Source organism: Candoia aspera, chromosome 4 (assembly GCF_035149785.1).
Source record: "Candoia aspera isolate rCanAsp1 chromosome 4, rCanAsp1.hap2, whole genome shotgun sequence".
In the NCBI taxonomy this organism is placed as follows: Eukaryota; Metazoa; Chordata; class Lepidosauria; order Squamata; family Boidae; genus Candoia; species Candoia aspera.
Window position 1 is genome coordinate 97,189,795 of NC_086156.1, and position 21,145 is coordinate 97,210,939.

The 21,145-nt window shown below is 46.6% G+C and overlaps 1 protein-coding gene across 1 annotated transcript; it reads right to left on the reverse strand.

The window, feature by feature from the left end:
- LOC134495558 (sulfotransferase 1C2-like) lies at positions 1–7,006 on the reverse strand. Its single transcript, XM_063301074.1, has 7 exons — positions 6,787–7,006; positions 6,534–6,662; positions 6,354–6,451; positions 5,298–5,424; positions 4,900–4,994; positions 680–860; positions 1–181 (listed from the first exon to the last, which is right to left on the reverse strand). Exons 1-7 carry the CDS (start codon positions 6,956–6,958, stop codon positions 24–26), a joined length of 960 nt encoding a protein of 319 aa, XP_063157144.1. The 5' UTR covers positions 6,959–7,006; the 3' UTR covers positions 1–23.
- Between the last annotated feature and the right edge of the window lie 14,139 nt (positions 7,007–21,145).

The window sequence follows — 21,145 nt, forward strand, 5'->3', positions numbered from 1 at the left end:
TTTGGTTTGCGCTTGCTATTTTATTAAACACAGGTAAAAGCAAACATGTCAGGTGGTGAGAGGCACAGATTTATAACGGTGTGGAACATAAGGCCACTGCCTGCTAATAAGTGGGCACAGAGATCATCTAGCCGTTCACTTTGAGCCACAGTGAAATGTTCTTTCCAGTCACCAACGGTGCCTGCAGGCAAGGAGAGAATCCAGAACATAAGATGTAGTTAATTGAATACATAGATTAGCATTTTTAATTGGCTAAAACAGTGGTCCTGCGACACAGGGTTCATAAACACACACACACAGTCACACTGTCTGTCTTCCAGTGCTTCCCATGCTGGCTGGGAATTCTGGGAGTTGAAGTCCACATGTCTTAAAGTTGCCAAGGTTGAGAAACACCGGGCTAATGATTGGAACAAAAACAGCATTATTTCCTCTTGTGCATAGAGCAGTAGTTCTGTGTGCAGAAAGAAAGCACATTTGATTTTCCCTGATAAATTTAGCATGCTTATTACCAGCACCTAATACTTACAGATCTTCTAACTTTGCCGTCTTTTTCTAGTTTCTTTGAAAAATATTCTGGGCAGCAATATAATAGTTCCTATTTACTTGACCCACTGCTTGACACAGTCCCACATGGCCCCCTTCCCATCAGAGGTAGCTAGAACTTTGTTACTCTCCCCACCTTTTCTCATAAAGGGCGACAGAGTTTGGTCCAGGATAAATGAAGGCATGGTGCTGTAATTAGCCATTGGGTTGTCTTTCATGCTATCAAATGTGGTACATTGCACAATCTGATCCAGGACTGATTCTGAAAGCTCCATACTTAGGAACTGAGCTACTTTCTGGATTTCCCGAGCTGGGTTCTATGGAGAGAAATAAAGATTGCAATAAGAAGTGTAGTGAATTAGGTTGTGAGAATCCAGCTTCATCTGGAGATATAAAGTCTCACTGAGGAAAACATATTCCTGTGTGCTCTTCACACACACCCAGTTTTGAAAAACTGTGTTCTGTTGACATAATTAGGAGCTTCTAGTTAAATAACTCTGCTCATTTAGTTTTCCCCAGAGTAACTGATATATATTGTCTTCACATTGACCAATTAATAAGGCATTCAGATATTCTATCACTTGTGATATCTATACAGTAGTGGATATAAGAGAATGAGGAAAAACAATCAACAGAAACTAGATGCACCATTTCCCTTTGAAATCCAAATCTTTACAGCAGTGTAAATCAGTCTTTCTCAGCTGGGGTTGGTTGGAATCCTAGGGTTCTGCGAGAGATTGCGATTGAAAAAAAAAAAAAATTTTTTTTTGAACTTTGCATGCCAAACAATGCTAGCACAGACAGTGGTGGGAATTTTTATGCACCACAACTCAGCTGCCAGTCTTCTGCTTTGCAGTTGTTGTATATGTATTACTTTTGTGACTGCTAGGACAAGAGACCTCTTCCAGAAAATTAGAAACATCGGAGGTAAATTCCAGGCCAAAATGGGTATGATCAAAAACAAAGATGGCAAGGACCTAACAGAAGAAGAAGAGATCAAGTAAAGGTGGCAAGAATATACAGAAGACCTGTATAGGAAGGATAACAATATTGGGGATAGCTTTGACGGTGTGGTCAGTGAGTTAGAGCCAGACATCCTGAAGAGTGAGGTTGAATGGGCCTTAAGAAGCATTGCTAATAACAAGGCAGCAGGAGACGACGGCATCCCAGCTAAACTGTTCAAAACCTTGCGAGATGATGCTGTCAAGGTAATGCATGCTATATGCCAGCAAATTTGGAAAACACAAGAATGGCCATCAGACTGGAAAAAATCAACTTATATCCCCATGCCAAAAAAGGGAAACACTAAAGAATGTTCAAACTATCGAACAGTGGCACTCATTTCACATGCCAGTAAGGTAATGCTCAAGATCCTGCAAGGTAGACTTCAGCAATTCATGGAGCAAGAATTGCCAGATGTACAAGCTGGGTTTAGAAAAGGCAGAGGAACTAGGGACCAAATTGCCAATATCCGCTGGATAATGGAAAAAGCCAGGGAGTTTCAGAAAAACATCTATTTCTGTTTTATTGACTATTCTAAAGCCTTTGACTGTGTGGACCATAACAAATTGTGGCAAGTTCTTAGTGGTATGGGGATACCAAGTCATCTTGTCTGCCTCCTGAAGAATCTGTATAACGACCAAGTAGCAACAGTAAGAACAGACCATGGAACAACGGACTGGTTTAAGATTGGGAAAGGAGTACGGCAGGGCTGTATACTCTCACCCTACCTATTCAACTTGTATGCAGAACACATCATGCGACAAGCTGGGCTTGAGGAATCCAAGGCTGGAGTTAAAATCGCTGGAAGAAACATTAACAATCTCAGATATGCAGATGATACCACTTCGATGGCTGAAAACGAAGAGGAACTGAGGAGCCTTATGATGAAGGTGAAAGAAGAAAGTGCAAAAGCTGGCTTGCAGCTAAACCTCAAAAAAACCAAGATTATAGCAACCAGCTTGATTGATAACTGGCAAATAGAGGGAATGTTGACAACCAACAGGAAGCTCTGGCGTGGGCTAGTCCATGAAGTCACGAAGAGTCGGAAGCGACTAAACGAATAAACAACAACAACAAGGTCTATATCTGAGCTGGATCATAATCTGTAGCAACATGTTTTTTTCAAAGTATAGTATAAAACTGTGCTATATTTTTATTCCTTTTGCTTAGGCTTATGGTTTTTAATAACTTTACTATTGAATATTGTCAATTAATGTTCATGGTGTATATAGCATTAATTAAAATAAATTTACAGCCTTTATTTAGAAAATCTGCTGGGCTTACTTTTAGAAAAATTAAATCCCATTTTGGCTTAAGCCAGTTATTTAACAGCAATTTATTTTCTTTTTTCAAGATACATTTTTATTGTGTACCAACATGATGATATGAAAAGCCAAAAAGATAATTGAGAAAAAGATGTTGATTTGATTAGGTAGACTAGGGGCATCCTCAAAGTGGGAGTGGGGTTCAAAGAAGTTAAGATGGTAGCTGTGACTGCGGGATCAAAGCTCTGCCCATTTTTACGTGCATGACATGTAAAAAGGGGAGCAATTTCAATCACACAGTGGCAGTTGCAATCTTGACTTTTTTTGTCCCTCTGTGGACACCCCTAATGCAAATATAAATATAAATATACTTCCTTGTTTCCTCTTTTTATTTTGTCTACTGTAAGGCATAACAGAGATTAGGGACCTTATGATTTAAATTGGACACTAGAGAGATTCCAGGCAAAAAGAAAAAAAACCCTTGCCTTTGGTTTTGATTATGATTGGGATTTACAAAATGACATAAAATACTGTAACCTTTGAAATATTAAAAGAGATCTTTGAAGAATGGGGCCAGAAATTAGTAGCCACAATTTCAACAATATAAGCAACAGTGTCTGCTTCTGTGAGTAGACTATGTTTAAAGGATGTTAATGAAGGAATGACAGTGTGGAACGAATCTTGCTTGCTGCAGAAATAGTGGAATCAGAAATGTTGGATTATAAAAAGGGGGGATTACAAGATAGAGAAGGTATTCAAAATGGAAATCCAAGTGACAGGCCAAGCAAGTGACCTGGATAAGGACTTTTTATTGGATATACAAAAGAAGCTGGCTGAAGTTTTAAAAATTAAAGGGGAAATTCAAATGGTAAACCAAGAGAATTATCTGGATGTCTTTTTATTGGATTTACAAAAGAGGATTGTTAAAGCCTCGAAGAAGCCTATGTGATGGGACAAAGAAGAATTGAAGAGAGATCAAATCCTATGACAACATTTGAATCCTATGACAACATTTTAAAGATTAAAATTTTCAGAGGTAAAAGGGAAGAATATGAAGTTGGTTTATTTGATCAAGGTTAAAATAAGACACGTTTTTATAAAATTTTGGCAACCCTTTACAGGCTTTTTGCTGACACCAGGACTGAAAAGTTAATGTCTTATGGATTTGCGTACAGATAAGGGAGGGGTTATGAGAAGAAGAGACATCTGTTTGTAACCTTATAGGGGGTGAACAGCTACCAAACTTTTTTATACTTGTGATGAAGATTGGAAGTCACTTCTTTATATATTTCTTTCCTTTTCTTACTTCTGTTTTTACTTTTTCTTTCTTTGCACTTATTTATTTATTTATTTATTTATATTTATTTTTCTGTCCCGCCTTTATTATTTTTATAAATAACTCAAAGTGGCAAACATACCTAATACTCCTTCCTCCTCCTATTTTCCCCACAACAACAACCCTGTGAGGTGGGTTGGACTGAGAGAGAGTGATTGGCCCAAGGTCACCCAACCGGCTTTCATGCCTAAGGCGGGACTAGAACTCTCAGTTTGTATTAGTTTTTATTACTGTAATTTAATTTTTCAATTAAAATTATATATATATATATGTGTGTGTGAGTGTGTATGTATGTATGTTGGTATGTTGGTATAGGATGGTGGTATGTAACCAAGTGTCCCCTAAAATAAGGATGGTTTTTTCTGGCTGGTTATGACATGAAGGCTGCATAAAAGGAAATAGGAAATACACTTAATTTCTTTTTTTTTTTGGCCTATTGGAACATTTGCTTTCAGAAATTCATAGCACTGATTTCTTGTTAAGAGTAGCTGTCCCTAAAGCTACTGTATGTTACCAGATCCATCATTCCAGAAAGTATAACCTGAAGCTTTGCTGATGTACTGGAGATGGCAGCCATCGTAGTCCACTTCATCTCTAGAGCTAAGGAAGGCTAAATATTACTCCTAGAACTAGTAATAGAAAAAATGTGAACCTTATTTGGTGAGCATTAGTAGTAAGAAGTCATAAGGTTCTCTTTAGTGGAAAATATAACCTGAGTATGCCTGTATGTGTAAGTGCATGAGAAATGCTTACCTCTTTTATATCTTCATAAAAGAGGTATAAAATTGGGTGATGATCTTTAGCCTCCCACCAGCCACGAACATGGTCAAACCATGAGCCATAACAAACTGCAAAGAAATACTCAAATTAGAAATTAGAAAGTGATATATAGTATCCATATCTGCTTCAGACACTTCCCTAAACTGTAAAGCTAGAAAAAATTAGCACAGGATTTTCCAGGTACACATTTTTATCTTCTTTCCACAAGATTTTGTTCACTGCTAATCATGTTTGTGGTTAACCAGAAAGATGCCCTTGTCTCCTGGACCACGAAACTCAATGAAAGGGTTATGAGCATAACCTTCTCCCTTAAAGCATGCAGAAATGCACATAAGATGCTTTGTTCTTTATCATATCTAGCCCCTACTTACCTTTGCCACCAATGAAATTCTCCAGAAAGTCTTCCCACTTTCCTGGATCTGGAATTATTTTCTTCATGAAGTGGAAATAGAAGTAGGAGACAGCACTGTCCTTGGCATTTCTGGCCACATAAATGATCTGTGAAAATAGAAGTAACGGTTCCTATGAGGGAAGCTCAACTTATGGGGACTACTTGACATGTCCATGCTGTTTCCTCGGGAATAATATGGAAATAATTTGTTACTGCTTTATTTTGGAAAGCTTTTATTCTAATTAAGTGAACAGCCCTGGATTTTCTGGTAGACTCCCCTCCACATAGTAATCAAGTCCAACTCTGCTTAATTTTTCAAGGTCAGCCAGAGTTGCTTAGGTGCTGCAACCAGACCTAAATCCGATCAAACGGAAAAGAAAATTTAATGTAGACGTTTCAGACTTTCCCTTCTTTACTGCTGCTCTGCAGCTTTTCTTTACAGTACTTAATTCTCTTACGTAAAATAGATGCATGTCTACTTAGGAATTAGGCGTATTGAATTTAATCATATTTATTTCCAAGTAAATAATACAGGGTTGCAGCAACTTTGGGTGGGGAGGGCAGAGTGAGTTCCCAGATTTCTGATGCTTGTTATGAACAAAAGGCAAGGATTATAATGAGCGAGGAAAAAAGGAAAAAAGCATTCTTCATATCATGTGTTCTAGAACAGAACCCTGGCAATGTAAATTGATTCCAAGATCAAGCATGCATCAGATTGAGGTGGCTTAGGCTGAGAGGCATCATCTTCTCCAAGTGAAATGTTTATGACAGAAGCAGAACATTTAGAAATCTTGGCCTATACAAACATAGTTAATTCCTGCTTCCCCACAAGTACCAGATTGGAAAACATAGATCTAGTTCACCCCCAAACAAATGATAGATTGATTGGAAAGCAAAGGCGAGTCTGACACAAGGACCAATAGAGTATCTGTGGCTGTAGGTTAACAGTTACAGAATGAAACTCTCTACATTGGTGAAGATTTATACACTGAGTCAAGAGCCCCAGATCTTTGAATACCACCCCTAGTAGTCTAACCTTGCAATTTTGTTCCAAGAAGGACGTTGGCAAGAGATGAATTGGGAGATGAGATTTGAGGGTGCGTGGGGAAGGCATTGCCTCTGCCAATTCCAAGCCTGCAATATCAGGGGAGACATTCAACCTCACTTTGCAGAATATTTAATTCTACCCTTCTACCTCTGTGTCTGTGTGACTCACCTGAAGGGATGGGCTTTGGAGGGAAAATTTCTATGTAAGGGCTCCGCTGGTAAATGGGTGCCCGGGCACATTTCTGTGCATCTCCTCTTTGCTGGACCATGTCCACAATTTCCTGTATCCAAGTGGTCCCTACCCAGAAGGAAGGTGAAAAGGTACAGGGAATAAAGAATTCAGCCAGTTGTCCTGGTTATCCACATTTCATTCTTCTCCCTCTCCATAGCTCTGCCAACAATTCTTCTTGACCCCTCTTTACCTGCTTTGGGATAAGTGCAGAGGAGAAGATCATCAGGCCGAGCTTGAAAGCCACTTATTAGGTTCCAATTCTCTATCATTTCTCTGAGCATTGGGATTCCCTCAAATTCCACCAGTTTGGGGCACTTGATAGACTTGGCATCCAAGTTTTCCATCTGTGCTTTGAGGTCCATCCTCTACGACGCAGCAAAATAGATATTATTGTATGGTACTTCCTGGTCACCTCTGCCACAGCCTGTACGTGTCAACATCAGATCCAGTTGCTTTGTCGCTCCTGTTATGAACTTTCAGCTTTCCTTCTGCTCCTCCCTCTTAACAAACTGCCCAAACCAGGATCTGGGTGGAATGTATCTGTTGAGGCAGAATCAGAAATACTTGTATGTTTCAGGTAGACATTTCTCATATGCAAAAGCTGGACATCCAGCTTCTGCCTCCTTTTCAGCTGAATGGATTGTACATATAAAATAATTTTGTGTAAAAGTTGCTGACAAAGACTTCTGATTTACACACCACATCTGTTAACTATGCAAAACAAACGAAAGGCATCCAGAAGTTCTTGCCACATTAATTTTTCATGTGACATTATGGAAAGTAATCACATAAACTGTATTTAATCTGAACATAAGAACTTAAGCAGTGCCTTGCTGGATCAAACCCCGGGCCCACCTAGACCAGCAATCTGTTCTCACAGTGGCCAATGAACTGCACAAGGAAGGCCAATACTCTCCCAGCAGATGGCCTTCTGTCATGCGCTGCCTACCTCCGAGTAATACACAGACGCTGATTCCGTGAAACAGGCTCTGGTTTATTCGCAGTGTAGATACAGTATAGGAAAAAAGCTGAGAGTGACAGGAGCGCGCTGGTGCGGGGTTTAAATACCCCACGCCAGTCAGCGCCCCCTCACTCGCGGCTACGTCACCCCCCTTTGTCCAACACGCTGTCCTGCCGGTAGGTGAGGGGTTGCGAGGCCCCGCTGGCGTTCCGGGATCGCCCATCATCGGTTTCCCATTCCTCCGGTGATTGCTGTCAGCTGGGCGATCTCCGTTGTGTTAGCGCTAACAGCTTGGGTGTGCCTCGCGATCCGTTTAGCCATTGTCTCTTGTCCTTCAGTCTTTGTAAGTTGATGGCTACTTATCTTGAGCCCCTTCCCCTGTTTCCTTGTTATTGTCATGTGTGCCATTGCGCTGATGTCTTCAGCTCAACGGCACTCATGACATACTGCCCCCTGTCCGAATAGTGCCCCCCCCGGTTTTCTGGTTTTTTTTTTTTCCAGGAGAGCTGTCAAAATGGTTTTGTTTTTTTTTTGAATTTCCTGCCGGAGTATTTTTCGCCCCTCCCTTTGTTCCGCCCTCTACCACGTGCCTCTCTAGGGTGTGTTCTTAGTGCGCATGCCCAGGTCACACCCTGGGCGTGCGCATGCTCCGGCCACACCCTGTTTGTTTGGCTCAGTTCGACGAGGAGAGAGGCGTGGCTGGTCGGGTGCTTATCAGCTCCAGGTAGGGCCCTTCTTTTTTATTCTAAGTGCGTCGCCTTTGTTATGTGTGCTCCTGGGCGTTGCCCCCAGGGTGCACTGTTGACTTGCTTGCCACTCCCCCGTGGGCCCGGGGCAGGGGGAGGGTGCTGGCGACCGCTTGTTACTGCCTCGTGGGCCCGGGGCGGGGGGGGGGGGGTGAGTCCCGGGGGGGGAGGTCCACCCAAGTCGCGGGCTTGGGGGGGCCCTTTCCCTTGGGGCACGGTAGGTGGGGGGGGCCGCGGGGGAGGGGTTATGCAGGTGACGGTTTGCTAGTCTTGGTTTTGGCTTGTCGGGGTATGCCCGGTGAAAAGCCCGGGTCAGGTCAGGCGCGTTAACGTTGTGCGCCGCCACCCATTCTGGGTGGGGGAAGTGTTTCCACCTGACCAAATAGTGTAAAGTTCCCCGTTGCCTGCGAGAGTCGAGTATGTCCCTTACGTCAAAGTGATGTTGCCCGTCGATCATCACCGGTGAGGGCAGTGGCGTGCTTGGGTGCCATCGAGAGGTGGTTGCCGGTTTCAGGAGGCTGGTGTGGAACACCGGGTGGAGTCTCCGTAGGTTGTGTGGCAGGCCCAAGCGTATTGCCACCGGGTTCACTATCTGCGTGACTCGGAACGGCCCGATGTACTTAGGCCCCAGTTTTTTCGAGGGTTGGGGTGACTTTAGGAATTTGGTGGATAGGTAGACCATATCCCCCGCCTGGAACGTTGGTTGTTGGCGCCGGTGCTTGTCGGCCTGCTCTTTGTAGGCCGCCTGTGCATCCTTCAGCGCTGCCGTGATTATTGGCCACGATTCCGCAATCTTCCGTCCCCAGTCGCTAGCGTCCACCTGGGGTTCCGGGGGTTGTGGTAGCTCCGGTATGGGGACGAAGTCGCGCCCCGAGACTACCTCGAACGGAGTTTTCCCCGTGCTCGTGTGGACGGCGTTGTTGTATGCGACTTCGGCGAACGGGAGCAGTTCGGCCCAGTCGTCTTGGTGATAGTTGGTATATGAGCGTATGAATTGCTCTAGGGTGGCATTGAGGACCTCTGTGGCTCCGTCCGTCTGGGGGTGCCAGGCAGTGGATAGGGCCTGTTGGGTCCCCGTCAGCTTTAGGAAGGCCCGCCAGAATTTAGAAGTGAACTGTGTGCCCCTGTCGGTCACCACACGTGCGGGACATCCGTGTAACCTGTACACGTGGATGAGGAATAGTTTGGCTAGTTGTTGTGCGGACGGGACCGACGTGCAGGGGATGAAGTGGGCCTGTTTCGAGAAATAATCCTTCACCACCCAAATGGCCGTTTTCTTCTGGCTGGGTGGGAGGTCCACTATAAAATCCATGGAGATTTCCTCCCATGGGCGGGAGGGTTCTGCCACCTGTTGTAGAAGCCCCGCGGGTTTGCCTGGTGCCCGTTTGGCCCTAGCGCACATTGGGCAGGACGCTACGTATGCTTTCACGTCTCGTCTTAGCGCGGGCCACCAGAATTGACGCCTTGTTAGGTGTAGGGTCTTAAGGAACCCAAAGTGTCCCGCTTGCTTGGCGTCGTGTGATCTATGCAAGATCGCTTGACGTTGCGAGTCCGGGACATAGATTCTGCCTTCCCCCCATGCCAGGTCCTGTGCCATCGTTACCTTGTCGGGGTTTGCCAGGAACCAGGGGTCGGTCTTGAGGGCGGCGGCGAGGTCCGTGCGTATCCCCCCTGGTAGTTGCGGTTGGCGTCGTCTGGTCACAGGTTGTCCCGCCGTCGGTTGCGCCGTAGAGTCGAGCTGCCTCCGGGCGCCGCTTCGGGTGGTCACGGCCATCCCCAGTTGCGAGGTGGATAGGACTGTCCCAATGGTGTCTGGGGCGGGCTCTTCGTCTTGGGGCAGTCGGGAAAGGGCGTCGGCCAGGAAGTTCTTTTTACCCGGCATGAACTTCAGCTGGAAGTTGAAGCGGCTGAAGAATTGGGCCCATCGGACCTGTTTTGGGCTGAGGCGTCTGGGCGTTCGGAGGGCCTCGAGGTTCCGGTGGTCGGTCCAGACCTCGAATGGTTGGGTGGCTCCCTCGAGTAGGTGTCGCCATGTTTCTAGCGCCGATTTTACCGCGAAGGCTTCTTTCTCCCAGACGTGCCATCGCCTTTCTGTCTCGGAAAATTTCCTCGACAGGTAGGCGCATGGTTTCAGGAGTCCTGTGGGGTCCTTTTGGAGTAGGATGGCCCCCAGGGAGAAGTCTGAGGCATCGGCTTGGACCACGAACGGCCGTTCTGGGTCCGGGTGCGCGAGGATTGGCTCCGTGGTGAACAGCGCTTTCAGCTTGTTGAATGCGGTCTGGCACGCGGGAGTCCAATTCAATACTGTGCCCGGGTTCTTGGCGCGTCGGGTGTCCCCCACCCCTTTGGTTTTGAGGAGGTCCGTTAGGGGGAGGGTTATCTCTGCGAACCCCCGGGCGAATGACCTGTAAAAATTCACGAAGCCGAGGAAGCTCTGGAGTTGGCGTCTGTTGCGGGGGCGTTCCCAGTTCAGCACTGCCTCGACTTTTGCGGGGTCCATTTCTATGCCGTCTCCGGAGATTCGGTACCCCAGGTAGTCTAGGCGCGCTTTATGGAATTCGCACTTTGTGGGTTTGGCATAGAGCTGCGCCCTTCTGAGTTTGTCGAGGACTTGCCTGACTAGGGTCACATGTTCCTTGTGCATTTTAGTGTAGATAAGGACGTCGTCTATGTAGACAAGGACCCCTTTGAACAGGTGTTCATGCAGGACCTCATTGATGAGCTGCATAAACACCCCGGGGGCCCCCGCGAGTCCGAACGGCAGCACTTTGTACTGGAAGGCGCCTAGGGGGCAGTTGAACGCAGTCTTCCATTCGTCCCCCTCCCTGATTCGGATGCGGTAGTACGCCTCGCGAAGGTCCAGTTTGGAGAAGACTTTGCCCGTGGACAGGTGGGCGAGCATGTCTTTCACCAGGGGTAAGGGGTATTTGTTGGACAGGGAAGCCGCGTTTAGGCCCCGGTAGTCGCTGCAGAGCCGTAGGGTGCCGTCTTTCTTCTCCCGGAATAAGACGGGGGCTCCGACCGGTGAGCATGCTGGCTCTATGAATCCCCTCTCTAGGTTTTTATCGATGAACTCCCGGAGGGTTGCCATCTCCTTCAGGGTCATCGAGTAGATCTTCGGTCTAGGTAAGGGGACGTCGGGCAGCAGGTCGATCTGGCAGTCCGTCTTGCGGTGGGGGGGTAGTTGGTCAGCTGCCGCCTCTCCGAAGACCTCGGAGAAGTCGGCGTATTGTTCCGGTAGGTCTGCTGTGATAGCGGCGTTGTCCTGTGTAGTCGCCTCTGCTCGTCCCACAGTGGGGTTGGTTCTGCCCGCCGGAACTGGTGCCCGATACTCGCCGTCGCCAAATGTGAAGGTGCGGGTCTCCCAGTCGATGCGCGGGTTGTTTGCCACGAGCCATGGCATTCCCAGGACTGCAATGGGTCGTCCGATGTGGGTGACGACGAACGATGTGCGTTCGGTGTGAGTGCCCATTTGCAGGGTGACCGGCTCGGTTTGCATCGTGGCTGGTTTCCCTCCTGCTGTTGAGCCGTCCAGCTGTTGGAATGCCAACGGCGTGGGGAGGGGGAAGCAGCGGAGGTCAAGTTTGGCGACTAAGTCGGGGTGGATGAGGTTTTTTGAGCACCCCGAGTCCACTAGTGCCGTGGCCGTAGTGGCTCCGTTGCCAGCAGAGAGTTTGATTGCCGCCATTATCACGGAGCTTTCGCCGTTCCGTCGAGGTGGTCCGCGCTGCTGTCCCACCGCCTGCCTCGCAACGCATTTCAGGGCAGGCGGGGAGCGTTTCCCGCCAGCTGGTCTGGGTCTACGTCGTCCTCTTCCCCCCAGTAGGCGTCCCAGCCTTCCTCTGGTGTCGCTGTGGCTCCGGTCATTCGGCGGTGAGGGGGCGGCGGCGGGTTAGGTGGTTTGGGGCTAGTTTTCGGGGTGGGTTTAGGCACACTGGTCAGCGGTCAGTTGGCGAAGCAATCTGCCGTCTTGTGCCCTAGTTTTCCACACCTCCCGCAGGGCCCCCGATTAAATTTCTTCTTTGGGTATGTGGGGCCGGCCGTCCCCACGTGTGATGCGGGTACCTTTTTGCAGGTGTTGTTCGTGTCTTCCGTAGTTGTCATGAGGAAGGTGCGGTGCGCGTGTTCTGCTTTCCCCGCGAGGTGGATCCACCCGTGTAGAGTTTCTGGGTCGTCGCGGTAGAGGGCCCATTGAAGTACGTCGCGGTTGAGCCCCCTTTTGAACATTTCCAGCAGGGTGGTCTCGGACCAGTCGTTGACCTTCCCCGCGAGGGCTTTGAACTCGAGGGCGTAGTCCGGGACAGTGCGTGTGCCCTGTTTAAGTCTTTGGAGTGCGCTTTTCGCCCTCACTTTGGCTAGTGGGTCCTCGAAGTAGCTTTTCATCTCATTGATGAAGGCGGGGAAGTTGGCGAGGGCGGGGGAGCTGGACTCGTACAGTTGGACGTACCAGTCCGCCGCCCGGTCTTGTAGTTTGATCGCCACGGCAGCGATCTTGTCCGCTTCGGAGTCGTAGGAGTGTCCGTGCCTCCCCATGAACTCCCTGGCGTTCGTGATAAAGAACGACAGTTTCGTGGGGTTCCCATCAAAGAAGATGGGGAAGTCCTTTGGGGCCCGGGCGTTTTGTGCGCCCCTTCCTCTCGCTTCCCAGCCTGTGGTGTCGTCCGCCTGGGCCGTTTGTTGACCTTCATTTGGCCCGTGGGGGTTCGGCGCTTGGCTCGGGGTGTGGACCTGTGCGGGGACGTCGTTGGGCGGCGCAGGGGGCATCAGCGACTGAAGCATGGTCCGGAGTTCCTTCAGTTGGGTCTCCATGGCCGCGAGTCTAGCTTGTGCGTCCTCGTCCGCGATCCGCGCCGCCACTGGGGCCGGTTCCGTCGGTGTGTCGGCGGGGGTGGGTTGCCGGTGGGGTTCAGTCTCTCTCGGCCATTGGTCCACTTCCTCCGCCGTCTGCTGGGTTGCTTCATCGTCCTCCCCCATGCTTACCGCCGTTGGGCTGTCGCTCCACGCCCGTTGCTGGGGTGTGATGTGGGGCGCGGGGTTCTCCACTGGTCTCGGGAGGTATGTTGCTCCCTCCCGTGGCCGGGTTGCCTCCGTCGCCATCTCCCCTTGGGGTTGGAGCTGAGGCTCGGGTTGGGTTGGGTGGGCGTCCATGGCTCCGGGAGTCCGCGGTGCCTCTGGCCTCGATCGGTCCTCCTCTGCTTCTTGCCGTGCGGCTCGCCCCCCTTGTCCGCGTCGCGCCGGCCTCATCTTCCTGGTCTTCTCGCCGTCTACTCCTCCCACGGCTCATTATCGTCCGGTGGGGCTCGGCGAGGCTGAGTTTATGACTCTCAGCTTTATGTCATGCGCTGCCTACCTCCGAGTAATACACAGACGCTGATTCCGTGAAACAGGCTCTGGTTTATTCGCAGTGTAGATACAGTATAGGAAAAAAGCTGAGAGTGACAGGAGCGCGCCGGTGCGGGGTTTAAATACCCCGCGCCGGTCAGCGCCCCCTCACTCGCGGCTACGTCACCCCCCTTTGTCCAACACGCTGTCCTGCCGGTAGGTGAGGGGTTGCGAGGCCCCGCTGGCGTTCCGGGATCGCCCATCATCGGTTTCCCATTCCTCCGGTGATTGCTGTCAGCTGGGCGATCTCCGTTGCGTTAGCACTAACAGCTTGGGTGTGCCTCGCGATCCGTTTAGCCATTGTCTCTTGTCCTTCAGTCTTTGTAAGTTGATGGCTACTTATCTTGAGCCCCTTCCCCTGTTTCCTTGTTATTGTCATGTGTGCCATTGCGCTGATGTCTTCAGCTCAACGGCACTCATGACACCTTCAGAGACAGTCACACTGTCATCAAGGCTAGTAGCCATTGATCGTCCATCTGAATGAAGTATGCAGTATATAAAATGAAACTTAAGGTTGGTTCTGATCTCATTCCATTACTTTTTGGAGTATAGCCATTGACTGCCTTTCAGAGGCCAAATATGGCCCTAGGCCCTAGAAATAAGCTAACACTGACATTAATTTATCTGTTGCATAACTGTCCCACCTTATTTATTTGGAGATCTCCTTTCATTCTATTCCTATAATGGCAACAACCTTGTGATGTAGCTGGGCTGACAGAGTTTCTGATGAGCTAAAGGACTGAGTGAGGACAAGGTGGGCTGCTCCAGCCCCAGTTCAACATATGAACAACTATTCCTTACAGTTTATTGTTATAGATTTTTTTTCCCTAAGGAAATCTGCCAGGGACCACGTGTTGAAAGTAGGTATAGTTAATGCCAAAAATGGTGGTGCTGTGTGAGAATGAGTTCACACAGGATCAAAAGCAAACATCCTGAAACTACACTACTCCTTTACCAATACAACAGACAGGAAGAAACTGTCCTTTCTGCCAAAAAAAGACTGACTTCAGGCCTATGGCACCTTGCAGACAGGAGAAAAAGATGCAAAATTTTAAACCTCAATTTCACTATAAATAGGGCTTGTGTTTGGTACATAGCAGTCACTGGAATTCTATCATAATGACTTCTGAAGGGGTGGGTCTTTTGCTTTGTTTTTCACAAACAAATCTACCTGAGATTTAGGTACTTGAATGTTTGCTTGTATTGCCTGCAATTATGCTGTTGTCAAGTGAAGTCTGACAGGCAGAATTAAAATATAAGGTCTTTCTTTCTCTCTTTCTCACATTGCCTCTTCTCTTGTAATTTTATTTATTTATTTATTTATTTTCTATCCTGCCTTTATTATTTTTATAAATAACTCAAGGCAGTGAACATAGCTAATACTCCTTCCTCCTCCTATTTTCCCCACAACAACAACCCTGTGAGGTGGGTTGGGCTGAGAGAGAGTGACTGGCCCAAAGTCACCCAGTTGGCTTTCATGCCTAAGGCGGGACTAGAACTCTCATACCACGCCTGATTGGCTCTTGGGCTGAGAGGTAGTGACTGGCCCAAGGTCACTCAGCCGGCTTTCATGCCTAAAGTGGGACTAGAACTCACAGACTCCTGGTTTCTAGCCCAGTGCCTTAGCTTTGTGTCTAAGGCAGAACTGGAACTCTCCTGGCATGGTCTCCTGGCACCATCTTTAATCACTACACCAAGTTACTCTACTGCAAAATGCCAACCCAGTACAGCTAAAGGAAGAGAGCCAGTTTGGTGTAGTGGTTAAGGCACTGGGCTAGAAACCATGAGACTGTGAATTCTTATTCTACCTTTGGCCCAAAGCCAGATGGGTGACCCTGAGCCAGTCACTCTCTCTAAACCCTAGGAAGGAGGCAATGGCAAGCTATTTCTGAAATCTTGCCAAGAAAACTGCAGAAATCTGTCCAGGCAGTCCTCAGGAGTCAACATTGACTCGAAGGCACACACACAAAAACCCAGCTAACAGAAGATGCTGGGGAAGTGCAGTGGGTATTTTGTGTGTGTGTGTACGTATGTGTACATGAAATGTTGTGCCAGAACAAAGAAACTAAACAAAATCTTATTTGTTATTGCATAGGATTAACTTATTGAAGCTCTGCAAACTTTATCTTTGAATTAGCATATGTTTTTCTGCTTCCACTGCTTGCTTGAAGAATGAGGAAAGAGGAGTATTCAGTTTCTGTCTCCTCATTCTGAGGGCTAATCTGACACACATAACAGTTGAAAAACATGAATGCCTACTTATCCTCCTGTTGACTTGCTTGGACAAAGGGATCTATAAGTTACCCTGGTGTTCTGGAAAATTATGCAGTTGCAACTGCCCTGACGGAATGGACTTTGACATGAATTGCTCCATGAAGGTAATTTGTCAGCTGACTGGAACTTGAGCACAAATCTGTAGTTCTGCATATTGGACCTTGTCCATAGTTTCTTATATCCAGGAAATCCATGGCAGGCTAGATTAAAGAGGTATGTACATTCCATAATTAACCAGTTGCCCGCAGATTCCTTATAACTTTGCCCACGTCTGTCTCCCCACTGCCTTGTGAATTAATCTTGTTCCTCTTCCATAGCACTGCTGTTTACTCCCCTTGAGGTAAGTGCAAATAAGAAAGTCAGCAGGTGAAGTGTAAAATTCCTCACAAATGCCAGATTCTTCACAGTACCATTGGGAGAAGAGACTTCCAATCGCTACCATTTCGGGGTGCTTAATGGACTGGCTTCAAACTCTCTGGTTCAGATTTAAGATGTATCGCTTGGCAGGGCAGGAATAGTCTGTATTGTATACCCCGTTTCCAAATCAGATAGTCACCTTGGAACTAGATTGGAATAAAAAGGCATGCTCACCTACATGTTGGTTAAAGGACATCTTGCTAAATTATAGTCTCTTTACTTGGTTTCTTGAATTAATTCACTTTGATCCAGCCAACCAGAACCCCTTGATATGAGAGAACAAAGGATGTGGTTGACATTTTTGAGAACTAGAGCCAGGAATTCTTCACTGCTGTTTTCCAGTGATTTCAACTGCACCGAGAAGCTGCTTATGAATTAGCCAAGGTTCATTTACAATAACCAGACCCATATTGGCCCACCATTAATCAGAATGAGCTTTCTATTCAGGTAGCAGATGCTATGGGGAAGGCGGCAGTTCCCCACAATTTCCCTTGATCCTCTAAACTGTGTTTACCTTAAGTTACTTTGTTGTCTCCCAAAAAAGTGTCTCATAATTTACTAATCCAACTGGATTCCATGGAAGGAGAGAGACCATCTATGGCCCTAACCCATAATAAATCACAGTATATTGTTATGCCTACATTACACGTACAGGAGAAAAGGTTGGATTTACATTTTAATGTGTATCTACCTAATTTGCTTTCCTGCACAAATCAAGAGGTAACCTTGGTATTCCATCTGTATGAATTTTCCAATCTATTCTGTACACAAAATGTGAAAATGTATAAAATAATAATGCTATCAATTTATTAAGTTTATATGCTGCTCAACTCCCAGAGACTCCCAGGGACTCAAATGTACATATTAGAGGAAATACATTATTTTAGGAAAAATTCTTTGTAAATATAATCATACATTAAGAAAAATGCATGTCAGGAAAATGCTAACAAATTTTTGTGTAGCTTTTTCTTAGAAATGTATGAAATGTTGATGTGATGACTGCCGTACTCAGCCTACTATTAAATTCGATTCCTACGTGGTTAAAGTAGAAATCTCTTTAATGGAGTGTAGGGTGCAGTACAGTGAAAAAGTCGCGAATAGAAGTTCCCGTGCTTTCCTCAAGTTAAACAGCCCAATGAACTCAACCCCCTCCCCTTTCTTCAGTATGCAGCCCCACCCCCTTCTCGTGCCAGTTCATTCAGTTCTGTGCAGATGTCTCCAATGGCTCAGTAGCTTGACCTTGGATGCCAGCAATAGCCCAAACAAGATGCTTTCACACTCCTGACTTGTCTTCCTCCCACTTCTACCTACTCACAAGTCTTGACACACGTTGACTTCATTCATGCATGTGAGTCCGATCTGGGAACGTTTGATCTGGCAGCATGACAGTTGAACTTAAAAGTGGAAAAATGAAAATTGGAAATTGGCCCAAATGGAAAAATGTGCCCTCCTTGTTCCAACTGCAAGTGATTGAGAGGTCTTGGCCAGACAGGCTACTGGGGCATTCGGAAGTACTCCAGGAAGAACAGAGATTTGGAGAGAAATAAAAAGAGAAAGAAACTTCTCTCTACAAGTCCCAGGTGCCTCCATTTCAAATCTAGGTGGAGGGTTAAAATAGGGGCATTTTGAATTGTTGATAATGCATCTCAGCTATGGTAGCCTGACTGTACAGTAAAGAGCACTGTTGTACATTACCAAAAATAGGGATTTGTCACCTGGAGTATTTTTAAGTGATGGAAGAGGGTTGTAACATTAAAAAGTCTTCACTGCTGAAAACACAATGTTCATGGATATTGGAGCACTGCAGCCAGACTTTTTTTGGGGGGATTGCTTTATTCATTTAATAAAACAGAACAGAAAGAAATATAAATTACATATTAAAAAATAACAAAAAAGAAAAAAAGAAAAACAATGGAATTACAAAAATTGTAATTTTTGTAAATAAATTGTATATATAATGTCTTATGCATATATTGATGTGTGTGTGTGTGTATGAGTTTTTTTACATAACAGTTTCAATAAAAGATAGTCATACTTTATTGTAATTGTCCATGCGTAATCAACATCTATGGGCAACTATGGGACACAGTATCTATGGGACACAAGTGTTATCAGGTCTTCAATCCACTGAGAAATTGGGGCCATAAATTTGTCTTTACAATGTTGAAGAACCAATCTCTTGGTAATGGAATCCATTTCTGTCGTCCAGCTGTAGTTCAAAATATGTGTGCATCAGAAAATATAAAACATTTTTTCAAAAACTACTGGATGTAATTTGGATCTGACTTATCAACCATTATCAACAATTCAAAATGCCAGGGGTGTCTGCTGGGAAGGGGTCAGGAAAGTGGGATCAAAGCCCTGCCTCTCTTTTATGGACATCACAGATTTTGTTTTTACTTTCATAACCCCCTCCCAGCAGGTACCCCTGGGTGGTGGTGGGGACTCATCCAGAATGCAGTTCCTTTGCACTCCTATCCAATGCTTTCAATAGGATTTCCTCTCACTTGAATGCCTGTTGATCTCTTGAATTTTAGACGGGCTTCAAGAGGCAGATGCTTGTCAGAAAAAAACCTGATGAACTATATTCAAGGCTGTGTTCCACTGACCACAATGGGGAAACCCCAATTTTAATAAAAGGGTTTTCTTCCCAACTGGGGCAAGAGAGAAAATAGGATATCCCTCTTTCATTCTTGCTGGGATTCATCCAACTCACCATCACCCAAGCTGGCAGTCTCTAAATATGTGCATGCAGGAGTGTTGCGGGGTGGGGAGGAGGTGCTGAGATGGAGTCTTGACTTGGATTAAGCCCTCTTTCCCTAGCCACTTTTAGGCAGCTTGCAAACACATACACCTCCATTCCCCATGATGCCATTGCATCTTCCATCCTACTGACTTGTAATGCCTGATCAAATCAGAAAGTTTATGGCTTCCAGTTCATATTTAAGACCCAAATCCAATATAACAAGCAAAATATTTATAGCAGAATATTGTCTCATCCATTCTTTCTCTCCCTAAGCAACATGTGGCCCTGCCTCTCTTCCATTCCATGTGTACCCTGGAATAAACAAGGATATCATCATCCACCAGCTTCACTCTTTGCTTAGGAGGCAACATGTCCTTGTTTTTTTGTGGTTTTCTGAGTTTTTTGCATGGCTTAGCTATTTGATAAGGGTTGCATTTGTCAGGAACCAGGCCAAGAACCAACTCTAGTTTTTTTTTGTTGCTCTCACCATATAGACAGAATCTTGCCAGACTAAAGCTACTCAACTAACCTAAGGGGAAAGAACCTAGAAGGGCACTAGGGTTAAGAGCTACCTCTTAACGTTCCCAAGCAACAGTGTCCCGGCTGCGAAGCCTCTTATCTGTCTGGAATGCATTCCCTCCCTTGGAACCAGTGGCAGTGCCAGAATCCACCACAGTATCAGTGTGTTCAGAGAGGGAGAACACAGCTTCTTCCATATGAACTGAAAGCATTTGTCTTCCTCATTCCATCAAGCATTTCAAGTCAGCGGAAGGGAAGTTGAGAGGGAGAATGTACCAATGGCATCATGGAGAAATGAGCCACAAAATGGCATATCCATTTATCAGTAAATAAAAATATGGGACTTTAACAAGTAGCTCAATAGTTCCCCCAGTAGGTCATGATCACCATTGCGATGTTTGTGACATCGCAACGGCTTGCATGACAATACAAGAATATGGGTCCCTGGCTGATAAGACAAGGGCAACAGAGAAACACAAAAAGCAGCAATGGGTCTAAAGAAACAAAGTAACAACTGAGGCCGGCAACCCAGGAAGCAACAAATTAAGGTAACTGACAAGAAATTGAGTAACAACCGAACAGGCGAGGTTCGGAAGGGGGAGCCCGGGCTTTCGAGGAACTAGAAGCCTGATCGCCCGGCAATGGATCATCACCGCACAGGAAGGCGATCGAGGCGATGCCCGGGGCGCAGGGGGACTGGATGACCTCTCACCTGGCAAGGACGAACTGATGGGACTCGTGGGGCGCACCTGGGGCAAAGTGGGGTGGAGCGCTGACCGGCGCGGGCTATTTAAATCCCATTCCGGTGCGCTCCCCTCACTCTCAGCTTTCTAAGGGCATGCACTCTAGTCCCAAATAAAACCAGAACCTAAAGTCTACTCTAGCGTCTGTGTTTTTATTGGGTCTCAGGCAGAGCCCGACAGTATGCCTCCCATCCTGGGTGCCAACATTGTTCTGTGCAACTCTGGTAGCTAATATGGCTGAGGTGAATAAGATTCTTGGCTACCCATTTAACTTGGAAGTCTAAAGTGGACAGAATTTGGGGCGGTGTATGCACAGAATAAGCTGTGCCAATCTAAAGATGAAAATACAGTACCAGTTCTGTCTGAGTTTATCAAGGAAGAGTTAAGCTGAGAGCTGCCCATCTGGAATCACTTCTCAACTGATACAGCAACTAACGTTGAATGGAGTTGGAGACTCAAAGTTTGAGCTGCAAGGAGATCCAACCAGTCCATCCTCCAGGAAATAAAGCCAGACTGCTCACTTGAGGGAATGATACTAAAGGCAAAACCGAAATACTTTGGCCACATCATGAGAAGGCAGGACACCCTGGAGAAGATGCTGATGCTAGGGAGAGTGGAAGGCAAAAGGAAGAGGGGCCGACCCAGGGCAAGGTGGATGGATGATATTCTAGAGGTGACAGACTCATCCCTGGGGGAGCTGGGGGTGTTGACGACCGACAGGAAGCTCTGGCGTGGGCTGGTCCATGAAGTCACGAAGAGTC